The sequence below is a fragment of the Myotis yumanensis genome, unplaced genomic scaffold (genome assembly GCF_028538775.1).
Source record: "Myotis yumanensis isolate MYYU_CA2020_CCGP unplaced genomic scaffold, mMyoYum1.0.hap1 SCAF_1, whole genome shotgun sequence".
Classification (NCBI taxonomy): domain Eukaryota; kingdom Metazoa; phylum Chordata; class Mammalia; order Chiroptera; family Vespertilionidae; genus Myotis; species Myotis yumanensis.
In genome coordinates, this window is record NW_027223752.1 from 179,488,218 (window position 1) to 179,500,344 (window position 12,127).

Consider the following 12,127-nt stretch of genomic DNA (forward strand, 5'->3'; position numbering starts at 1 on the left):
GAGGTCAATTATTAGTCATTAAAAATTATTTTTAAGTATGTTAGGAGACTTAAATATTCTCAACTTTAGAGTTTTATCACCAGTAGTTTTTGTTTAAGTTTTTATTATGTCAGTAACAAATCATTAAGGATGGGGTAAACCAATGAGAATTATAAGTAATCCCTTATTTGATCTTCCTATGAGCATAGTGCAATGTGTACTTGAAGCTCATTTTAGAACATTTTGGGATGCATGATGTATAAAGAATTGCTGCTCCACCAATATAAGCTCCTTTCACAGATGATTCTATTTTGAACTGCCAGTAAATTTTAGTAATGCAGAAAGATTTAATCATGAATAGGACTTCTGGAAATCATTTGCTCATCACAAAAGTGAAGGAGTGTGTATAATCAAGCTCTTCAGGGAGCTACTAGATTATTAACTAATTATGTACAATTGTACACATGAAGTCATTATAATCTTTCATTCTTACTGTAGCCTACCCATGAGAATAAATACTCACTACTATTAAATAGTAGAAACTATATTTTAATACCAATTATTATATCCAAGTCCTCACTTTTGAAATCTTTTTAAACAAAAACACATTATTTGGTGGTTGAATATTATATTTTTTTAATAAATTACAAGGTGTTTTTTTTTGCAAGTTATAGAAAATTGAGGAACAAATAGGAAAAAAGAAAAATATACTTTTAAGTGTCTAAGGAAAAGAAATGGAGAGGGAGAAAGTACAATGTTTAGTGGTTAGACATATATATTTTTAAATCTTATATGATGCATATTTAATAATCATAAAATGGTTTAATTACTGTCATCTACCTTTCTACTATAAGTCATTGTGGCAGTTATATCAATTAATTAATAGGAGGTTAAAATTCATGGAAATATAATATAACCTCTTTAATAGCTACACATTAAATATTTGTCATATCATTAGTAAAGTATCATATAAGTCCTTTTCCAATCAGAGGTCAATAAACAATAGAAGTTTTAATAAATAATTTTTCAGATAGGAGTTTGTAAAATAATAAATTTACCCTCAAAGAGCAAAAATGAGGACTTACTGTTTACTTATTAGTAGAAACTAACACATACATTTTTCTTGCTAAAAGTTGCACTTAGATAAATTGAAGAGAAAGCATTTGCTATGAATATTACTTTAATATTCCTAAGGATTTCAAGTTATTTTGTAGACAATATTCAAGGATGGCTTAAATAAACCTTAGCTACCTACACATTAGATGCCTAAATACCTCTTTTACTGAGTACCAACATATTGTCAAAAATGGCCTTTGAAGGATTAGAATTTATAAGTGATTTTCCATCCAAAACTGTGGTTTCACATATAATCTCAGTAGTGAACCAAATTCTAGTTCATAGGAAGAATCTGAAGTGTGAATCTCAATACTAATAATGGAGGAGCAGGTAGAGGGTCATATAAGGAAAACAAAGCCAAACATTAGAAGCAATCAGAGGTGAGCTCTAATTTGGTAGGTTGTCAGAAATGAGTGGGACAGGATAGGCCATTTGACACAAAGTGGGCCTGTAACTGGGTTTTGTGGGCAAGCTGAGGCAAGATATGTGCCTTGGTTATTCTGTTTTACAGAGCTGAAATATTAATTTTCAGGGTTCACCCTATTTTTTTTCTTTTTACATATCTAATTAAACAAATAGGTATTAAAATGGGAGAGTTAGAAGCTATGTAAAAATAATTTTGAGATGAATATAATTAATATCAAACTGGGACTTCAACCTAAAAGCTAAAGATCTGCTCAATGCAGCTCTCGCTTTATGGCTCAACGGACCCCAAATCATTAAGTCTTCTGCTTTCCCACGGATCTGATATCCCTTGCAGTTTTTTGGGCCATGTGACTAAGTTTTGATCATAGGATTAGGATAGAAATGATATAAACAATGTTTACCCTTAAAAACATATTTATTCCTCTTCTGTTACTACACAATTTTGAAAGCTAATGTCCCACAGTCATTGTTACAAAGTGGAGGAGAACTGGCTTAAACATATTGGGTTTAGTGTGAATGAGAAATAGGCTCTTTTAAAAAATTTTTAAAGAAACTTTTTATTTTGAGGTAATTAGAGACCCACTTGTGGTAAGAAGAAATACAGAGAGATGGCATCTATTCTTTACTCAGTTTCCGCCAATAGTAACATCATACAAAACTACACTGTATATCACACAGCCAGACTATTGACCTGCCACAACACAATGATCTTAAATTCCTGTTTTACTTATACTTGTGAAACATAGGCCTTTCCTGTATGACCACAGGAATGTGATTTTTAGATTTGAATGCCACTATCTGGGCAAAGAAACAATAAAAAATAAATGGTGCATCAAAAATACCAATGAAAAGAGAAAAAGCAGCTCTAATTAAATAATTAAAGCTGAACATTTAAATTTTAATTTCTGATAATTATTAAAAAGAAACACTGTTAGTAATATGAACTTACAAAAATGGAAATAATTCTGTAAAAACAGAAAAATACACATACACAAGAACATTTAATTTGTTATTTACAAGAGACAGTATCTTATTTATAGCCAATAGAAATTGAATACTTAAAGAGTGAAAAAACTTAATTTGGGGCTATAATTAAAAATAAAAGAGTAGATAAATAGAAACAAAAGTATACAAGAGTAGTTATTTCCCCACAGTATCTTTTTTATGGTACCCCAAAACTGTATGTTATTTTATAACTAGAGGCCCGGTGCACAAAAATTTGTGCACTCGGGGGGGAAGGGGGGGTCCCTCAGCCAGGCCTGTGCCCTCTTGCAGTCTGGGACCCCTTGGGAGATAACGACCTCCTGCTTAGGCCTGCTCCCGGGTGGCAGAGGGTAGGCCCAATCCCTAGGTGCAGCTCCTGGTCGGGCTCAGAGCAGGGCTGATTGGGGAGTTGGGGCGCCGCCCCCTGTCATGCACAGAGCAGGGCCAATCAGGGGGTTGGGCGTTGCCCCCTGTCACGCACAGAGCAGGGCAGATCAGGGGGTTGGGGCGCCGCCCCTGTCACACTCATGGCAGGGCCCATCAGGGGGTTGGGGAGCTCCCCCGTGTCATGCACAGAGCAGGGCCCATCAGGGGGTTGGGGAGCTCCCCCCTGTCAAGCACATAGCAGGGCTGATCAGGGGGTTGAGGAGCTCTCCCCTGTCACTCACAGAGTAGGGCCGATAGGGGAGTTAGGGCACCGCCCCTGTCACACACAGAGCAGGGCAGATCAGGGGGTTGGGGTGCCGCCACTGTCACACTCAGGGCAGGGCCAATGGGGAGGTTATGGCTCTACTCCATCACACATAGAGCAGGGCCCATTGGGGGGGTGGGGGGTTGAGGCGCCTCACCCTGTCACACACAGAGCAGGGCCGATCAGGGGGTTGGGACGCCGCACCCTGTCACACACAGAGTTGCAGGGCGATCAGGGGATTTGGGCGCTGCCCCCTGTCACGCTGATCTGGTACCAGGAGGCCTCTCGGCTCCGCTGATCCCGGTGCTGGGAGGCATATTACCCTTTTACTATATAGGATAGAGGCCTGGGGGCTGGCTGGTTTGCCCTGAAGGGTGTCCTGGATCAGGGTGGGGGTCCCCACTGTGGTGCCTGGCCAGCCTGGATGAGGGGATGATGGCTGTTTGCAGCTGGTCATACACCCTTCAGGGTGGGGGTCCCCACTGGGGTGCCTGGCCAGCCTGGGTGAAGGGCTGAGGGCTGCTTTCAGGCTGGCGATTGACTGAAGCTCCCAACTGCTCCTTTTTTCTTTTTTTTCTTTTTTATTCTGGGCCAGCTTTTGCTCTGGCTCTAGCTCTGGGGCTTCCGCTGCTGAAAGCTGGTATCTGGTTTGTTTGGGTTCTATAATCGAAACAATGTATAACTCCAGCTCTGAGATCCTGGTGGCTGAAATCTGGTTTCTGCGGTTTTGTTTAGCTTCTATATTTGTTACAATGTTTCAAACTGCCAGGTCAGAGGCCGGCACAGGCAGGCGGGGAACGTTGGAGTCCGCCAGTCACTGGAGCAAGCAAGCCTCCCTGTTCGCTTCAGTGCATGGCTGCCGGCCGCCATCTTGGCTGACAATTAATTTGCATATACTCACTGATTAGCGAATGAAAAGGGTAGCGGTCATACGCTAATTACCATGTTTCTCTTTTATTAGTGTAGATGGAAACACCATTTTAAAAGAAAATATATCAAAGAATCCCATTATAACTTCAGGTACTCTGTAGAATTCTAAAATAGGAATATTGCCATACTAATGGAGTTTTGATTTCACAATGTGTATGAATAAAAATAAGTTAGATATGTCGTTTGAATGAAATTTGGAAAATTTTGTATGTAACACCTCTACTTTAAAAAGAGGAACTGATAGCCCTACCTGGTTTGGCTCAGTGGATAGAGAGTGTCGGCCTGTGGACTGAAGAGTCCCAGGTTCGATTCTATTCAAGGGCACATGCCTGGGTTGCAGGCTCAATCCCCAGTAGGGGGTGTGCAGGAGGCAACCAATCAATGACTCTCTCTCATTATTGATGTTTCAATCTCTCTCTCCCTCTTCCTTCCTTTCTGAAATCAATAAAAAAATGTTTTTTAAAAAAGAAGAACTGATAGTTAAAATGTATGTAATCTACAAAGGGTGTTAAATTTATTTTTAAATACCTGAGGCTATAGCAAACAGAAAGCATTTTTAGTTAGTTTATAAATTATGTAATATTTAATTAAGAGCATAAGAACTCTTCACAACTAAATTTTAAATATTTATTTATTTTAATTCAGGGATTCTGGTGGACTGATTTAGAAGTTAAAAAGGATAGCAGAGTGACTGCAGAATTTACAAGTTGTAAAATAATGTCAAGATGAGTGTGAGTGCCCTTCCTTACAGGCATATTACCAACTACACTGGGTTTTCTTCTAATTATATGGCACTGCTTTAAGTTTATGTACATAAGATCTAGCCCTCTGTTTTCCTGATCACAATTTAGGGATTTCCAGTAGAGAATAATATAAGGTAGCACATGCTACTAATCCACAGTAGAGCTAGTAAGTCATTTTTCTGAGCAAGATACTAAGGACTATAAAAAAGACATATCACCTAAACAAATATATATATATATATATGCCAAGCAACCAGAACGACAGAATGACCAGAATGACCAGTCGCTATGACGTGCACTGCGGTGGCAAAACATCTCAATCGGGACCCTGATTGGCCCCCCACATCCTGTGGCCCCTCCTCCCGCTGGCCCGGCCCCTGACTGATCTCCCCAATCTGATTTGGAGGCAGGGCAACCAGAGGAGACCCCCTACTCCTATTGGGGTGGGGCCAACTGGTCAACCTCCTGCGGCCCCTCCCTCCAGCTGGCCCAGCCCCATCGGCCCCCATCAGGGCAGGCCAGCCTGGCCCCACCTATGCACAAATTCATGCACCAGGCCTCTAGTACATAATAAAGCCTTTAACAAAGAGATAGAAAACAGTTTTCCAAACACAGAGAATTTTATGCAAGAAAAATACCATTTATTCATATGATGAACAAAAATTTCTTGATCACTTATTATATGTCAGGTGCTATGAAGAAGAAGAGGTACAGGTAGAACTAACCTGGTGAAGAGAATTAGGTCACATTTACCTGAGAAATCTGCAAAAGAAGAGAGATGAAAAAGCTTGTTTAAAGGTCCCGAGGTGGAGAAGACCTTAGTGTGGATGAGAGAATGATAGATCAGCTTCAAAAGAAATGAACTGAGATGATGAAGCAGGTTGTATAAGAGGAGGCTTGGATAAAGGGAGGGTCATAACGTACAGGAACAGCTAGGCCAAGATAAACCATAGTTAAGCCCTTCTCGAGATGTCTATGAATTAATTATGAGTTACAAAGAGTATGATCATGAAAATTTGTTTACTATGAAACCAAAAATTTGCTAGGATTATATTGCCTACTTTAAAGCTACTAGTGTGACCACTATGCCAAAGAATAATGTTCCCAAAGAAGAGCTCAAATTATTTCTTCTATTTTTTAATACATTTTATCTTTTAACAAGTATGTCAATATTGTTTATTTTGTGGATCTCCTTTACAGAAGACTCTGTTTGGCTCTATTTTGAATTGAATGATCCCTAGTCCAATGGCTGGGATTTCATCTTGGGACAGAATTTCACCACTGAACACTGGTTTCACATATATCCTCCTATTTCTTGGTTCTAGCCTTCATTTTACTAGCAATTTTCTTAGGAAAGGTATTTTGGAGGTAAACTTCCTGGGCCTTTACATATATAAAATAATCTTTATTTTAGCCTCACACTGATAGTTTATCTGGGTATAGAATTCTAGGTTAATTATAATACCCCCTGGGAGCTTTGAATATCTTATCCATTATTTTGTATAATCTAGCTTTCTGATGAGGAGTCTGATGGTAGAATTTTCTTTTTCAGGTGACTAAGCTTTCCCTCTTATGCAACCTCATTACATTTTGTTTCTGGTAATCTTACAACCATAAATTTATTTGTTGACTGTATTTGGTTGACCTATGAATCTGAACACTGTATCCTTTGCATACAATACTAAATCTGTTGGGGTATCTTCTTTATTTTATATTATCTCTCATTGTTGTTGTTTATTCCTCTTTCATTCTATTTTCTAGGAGGACACTTTCTACTCTTGAAGCTCTAAGTCTAAGGAATAATGTTGGTATTTTATTTTTAAGTTTTCAGATGTGTTTTTTTATGATTGTTTTATTTTCATAGTTACATGTTTCTTTTTCTTTTCTTTTTTAATGAATGACTTATCTTCTAGGGTTGTCACAAAAATGTAAGTAAAAGTTTTTTAGTTTTTATCTTTACTTTTTTGTTATTTCTTTTGGACCTTTGTGTTCATATTGCTTTCTAACCTCAAATGTTGGATGATACTTGGTTGTCCATACACATTTAAGGATGAGACAACAAAAACCTGCTGGCGAGATTTGCATAAGATGGTGAGATAATTTACTGGAAGGGAAAGAGCTTTGATTTTTGGTAGTTGGGAAAGGAACTAGATATTTTTATTTTGTTTTTGAGAACCCACAAATTTTATAATATAGAGATCTATAAGAACACTTTGTTAGCTGTTTTCAGATGATTTATTTTCCTTAAAAAAGTAACATCTCCCCCACCACCTATCAGATACTTTTTTTCCCTAGTGTATTAGATTTCTGATACTGTAGATTCTGTACTCACAGAGTCAGCATCAACCGTTCCAAAAATAGCATTTCAATTAGCATCCTTGTTTATATTTTCATATTTTACTACTGATCTCCTTCAAACCCATACTTTCTAAGTGACATGCTTCTCTGGGTTCTACAGGGCAGGTTATTTCTTTCTCAAGATGCATATCCCTCTGTGTATATAACAAGCTGCCAATGTTCCTCACCGATATTTCTGTTATCACTCTTCCACCCCCTTTCCATCTTCTGGAAATATTAAACTCCCACAGTTGCAAAGTACACTCAATTGCTTTATTGTGGTTTTGGAGCATCCTTTACAATGTTCTTTCACTGCCATTTTAATGGGGCCTTATGAGGTTAAGCACATCTTTAAAAATTGTCTGATCAAACAAAAATTCCTCTAATTTCAAGTTCCTTGTAGGAAAATTGACAGAATGCTGACAACATTTACTAATGTGGAAAAACAGGAAGAGGAACAGATTTTAGATGAAAGATTACATACACAGAGTTTGTGAAAGACCGAGGTTATATTTCTATCCTTATTAATTCATGCACAAGGCAGGCTTAGACAAACCAAATCAGGAAACACCTAATTAATTTTACCTTTGCAAACACTTTCACAAAAGCAAACAAAAATTCCATGAAAAGTAATGTTTTTTCTTTCCTCTAGTTTAGATTTCATAACTTAATGAAAAATGCCAAATAGCATATGAAAAGGAAGATCATCAATAGCATCAGAATTATATTTTTCAGTAAACAACTAAGAAGTGGACTTTAGAAATAATTACTTCAATCCATCAAACAATGTCTGCGCAGCTTCAGGAGCTTGGGAAGAATCGCACTGCTTCTCAAGTATCTGAGGGACATGTGATTGATTTTTGAGGACAAAAGGTTTGGGGACATTGTAATTCATGTGTCCGGAAACAGGTTCCTTCATTAAAACTGCTGGAATTTATTTTGTGGAAATGCATGCCACGCATTTTATGCTGGCAGAATCTGTTCTGCTTCATTTGTGAGACTGCTTGCATTTTTGTTGTTGTTGTTGTTATTTTACTTTAAAAACAAGTAAATCTGTAACACCTGGCACCTGTCATGTCAAACTGAAGCTCTGCAAGTGATGGCATTGTGCATGTCTGGGGATCTGCTGCACGAAGTCATGGGGATTCTTTGCTTCTAATTATCTCTAAGTGATGCATGTATGTTCCAGAGTTAGCACTAAGTATCAGAAATGAATAAAGTGTTTTTCCATTTCTTTCTCCAATGTAACCCATAAAGCAATGCTAGTGAAAACAAAAACAACAAAAACGTGATATAGAGGAATATGGAACAAGAGGTTCTCACATAAATTTACCATTTCTAAGCCGGCTAAGTTGTCACTGACCAAATGAATCATGTGTGGGAAAATGAAATACATAAAGGATCAAGCAACCCCTAAAGTAAAATTCAAAAGTTAAGCATGAAGCTGACCAGGATGCCTCAGAGGTTGAGCATGGACCCATGAACCAGGAGATCTGGTTCAATTCCCAGTCATATTGATCCCCAGTAGGGGGTGTGCAGGAGGCAGCTGGTCAATGATTCTCTCTCATCATTGGTGTTTCTCTCTCTCTCTCTCTCTCTCTCTCTCTCTCTCTCTCTCTTCTCTCTCTCTCTCTCTCTCTCTCCCACTTTCTCTCTCTGAAATCAATAAAAAAAATTAAAAAAGAAAAAGATAAGCATGAGGATCTTGTAAGGTAGAGGTGAGAGCCTTGGACCCATAGCATGGATTATTTATATCATGGAAAATAAAATTCCTTAACAAACCCCATTGCATTCCTGATCCCTCTTCCCAATCTATTGGAGACTCTGATGTCAGGTGAAATTCCTTCAAGTAATATTTTCCCATGTTTCTTGCCTATTTAAATAGCGTTTGGTGCTCCCCACTAGAAAGTATGAAAGTAGCAGTGAAAGATGTCAGGAATCTTGCTCCATCCTGGATTTTTATGAATTTTCTTTTTCTCCCAAAACATTAAATCAGTTTGTCCTAAATATATGTTTTTGTCTTCTGTTTAAAAAACTGTTTGTTTTTGTTTTGCTCTATTTGTAAAACCTATTAGTTATCTGCTTCTAAACATCCCACCAACCCAGCTTGTGCCATGCTTTTGTTTCAAACACTGTAACACTCCCTGCTCCTTTGGATGCCTTTTTCTACTTTGGGTTCTAGACTCTGTTGGTATTTTGGACATGATTTAGGATCAGATCCTTCCCCAAACACACAGTATAGAATGAGTGGTGCAGGACATTAACTTTTTCTGGTGTCATGTCATCACTTCTATTTGACTCTTTATTGAACGATATTGTTTGACTATTAGTGTATAATCTATCCCTCAAAAATTAGTAATTATAAAAAGACAAAGTTTATTTTCATTAAAAGATTAAAAAAATAAACAACCAAAATATCTAAAACATGGAAAGTATAATGCTATTATTTTTTAAATATGTTTTGGTGCTTAAGATAGTCTTACACTCTTTGTTTACCATTGTTCTGGATATCTGCAGACCCATAATCCTGAGCAAGTAGTACTGCACTATTTAAGCTTTGTTTTTTATCACTTTTTTTTGTATATTTGTATTCCTTTTTTATTTTTTTCTCACAATAAATTCAACCTTCATCAAAGTATCTAACATAAAAGTTGAAACCATAAAATACTAGAACAAAACTGGAGGTGCATATTTTTTTATTTAATCTCAGAGTGAAGCAGCCTTTCCACAAATGACAAATACAGGAGATAAAGCAATGTGACTATATAAATAGTTTCCAACTTTAAAGCATATATACACTTAAGCATAAAAATTATATTTTAATAATTATCCTTATAGATATAATTGCTCAAATATGCATATATACATTACATATATACACTTAGTGTGCATATTATATATACACACACACAGTTGTAATTCTACATTTACAAATTTTCTCTGCAGATACAATTGCTCAAGTGTATATATACAGATTATATATGTACACATTTAGATATACATATGTATAGATATCTATGTGTACGTGTGTGTGTATGTATGCACAAACATACATATTTTTTGCACCATTAAAAAATACCAACCAAATGGAAATAGCCTAAATTATACTTTTATTCCAGATGTAGTTGAAATAATTTATTATCCTTGTTAAGTAGGATGAAAAAAAAACACAGGTGAACTATGATTTCATCACCTCTATACAATGGGCTATTATATAGCTATTAGAAAGAGAGAAAAACTCAATGTGCTAATATTGGAGAAGTGTCCAGAATAAGAAAACAAAACAAAACACAGAACTTTTGTAAAGAACTGGATCTCATTTTGTACATAAAATATATAGAAAGATTATAAAGTGGAACTATGAAATTATAATATTTAAAACTACAGGCATTCCTAAAATTAGCCTGTTTAGGGTTCACTGATCCACCTAGTATTTGAAGTTGACCTGGCCAGCATTGATTTTTATCTCACTATATCTTCTTCTTGACCACAGAAAGATATTTAAATCCTATCTTTCTGCTTATTCCCTTAATGAAACATTATCCCTAAGTCATTCACATTTTCATTTCACACTGCTCTTTTAACAGAGACATAAGATACAGTCTACATGATAAACTAAAGCAGGAAAATACACAAGGATGAATTTGTCTTATTTTATGTTTGCTAATTCAACAATGTGTTCATTAAATCAAATGCTAATCCACAATTAAATACTTAGGTTAGAATATCAAGTCAAGGATACATGATCATCTTTATTCTATTGTAATTGTTGTTTATAATATTTTGTGGGGTTTTTTCATCCTACTTAATGAGGATAATAAATTATTTCAACTACATCTTTAATAAAAGTATATTTTTTAAGAATTTTACTCTTTTCATATAAGTTTTATGTTTTTATTTGCTTTGTACTTTTTTAACTTTCTGCTAATTACATATATGTAATCTTGACTAAGAAGTATTAGCTATTGTTTTAAACCTCACTAAAATATAGAATACTTTCATTATATATTATTTACAAGTACCTCGGGAAACAATATCATCTTTCACTTATAGAGGATTCAAATGATCAATGTTTTATTGCTTTACTATATACTTCTTTACTGTAAATGAAATGGAATAAAAATTTATCATAATAGCAATAAATTTCAGATATTTAACAAACAATCTGTACTACTCATATACATAGAAGCAATGGATTCTCCTTGTGTTAATAGTTGAACTGAGTTAGACACTGGGTCAAGATGGTGCAGCAGCCAAACGCTGTGCCAGAGACTTACAGGGAGGAAGTGAATTGACTAGCTTTACAGCAAGAGTTAGAGAGACAGAAGTCAGGGCAGCTCTTCACAGGGACAGAAGCATTGGCAGGTGCCATTGCTCCTGTGTTGAGCTCTCCAAGCCCCAGTATATGGGCACAGAGAGGCACCTAATCTAAGCTCTTCATGAACCCGGCTAAAGCCATGAACCCTATCCTGATGATGGCCTGAATCTCTAGTCCCACTCAACTCAGGTGCCTGGGCCGAGCTCCTTATAGGAGCTTTTCCTCACAAATGGCTTGTGTCAGCTTGTGCTGTCAACTTTCTTAAAATCTCTCAAAGGTCCACAAACCCCAAATAAGCATCAGTGGGCCTCAGCATGCCATGTACCTCTTGTTAAATGGCCTCAGATTCCAGAATAAGCAGCAACTGGTCTCAACATACATTGTAACTCCCATCAGGTGGCTACATGCCTGGCATGAGTGGTGCCCACCATTGGCCTGGACAGTAATTTCAACTAAGTAGCCACAAACCCAAACCAAGTTGCAGCTGACCTCAGCTCACATGGTGCTCACCAAACAGTCCCAAGCCTGGTACTAGTGGCAGCCAGCCTCAGATTGCAGTATAACCTCTCCCGAGTACCTCCAAGTGCAGCACAAGGGGAAACC

At 36.9% G+C, this 12,127-nt stretch overlaps 1 protein-coding gene across 3 annotated transcripts in view; it reads right to left on the reverse strand.

The window, feature by feature from the left end:
* Positions 1-12,127, reverse strand: part of CCSER1 (coiled-coil serine rich protein 1) — a 1,176,231-nt gene that overhangs the window by 412,630 nt on the left and 751,474 nt on the right. Inside the window, exon 10 of one of the 3 annotated variants that reach the window (XM_070392715.1) lies at positions 5,550-5,631. The exons of the other annotated variants lie outside the window; for them this stretch is intronic. Coding sequence (XP_070248816.1) covers positions 5,608-5,631 — 24 coding nt within the window. The 3' untranslated portion in view covers positions 5,550-5,607. Of the gene's footprint in view, positions 1-5,549; positions 5,632-12,127 lie in introns of those variants that run through there. 3 annotated transcript variants of the gene reach the window in all.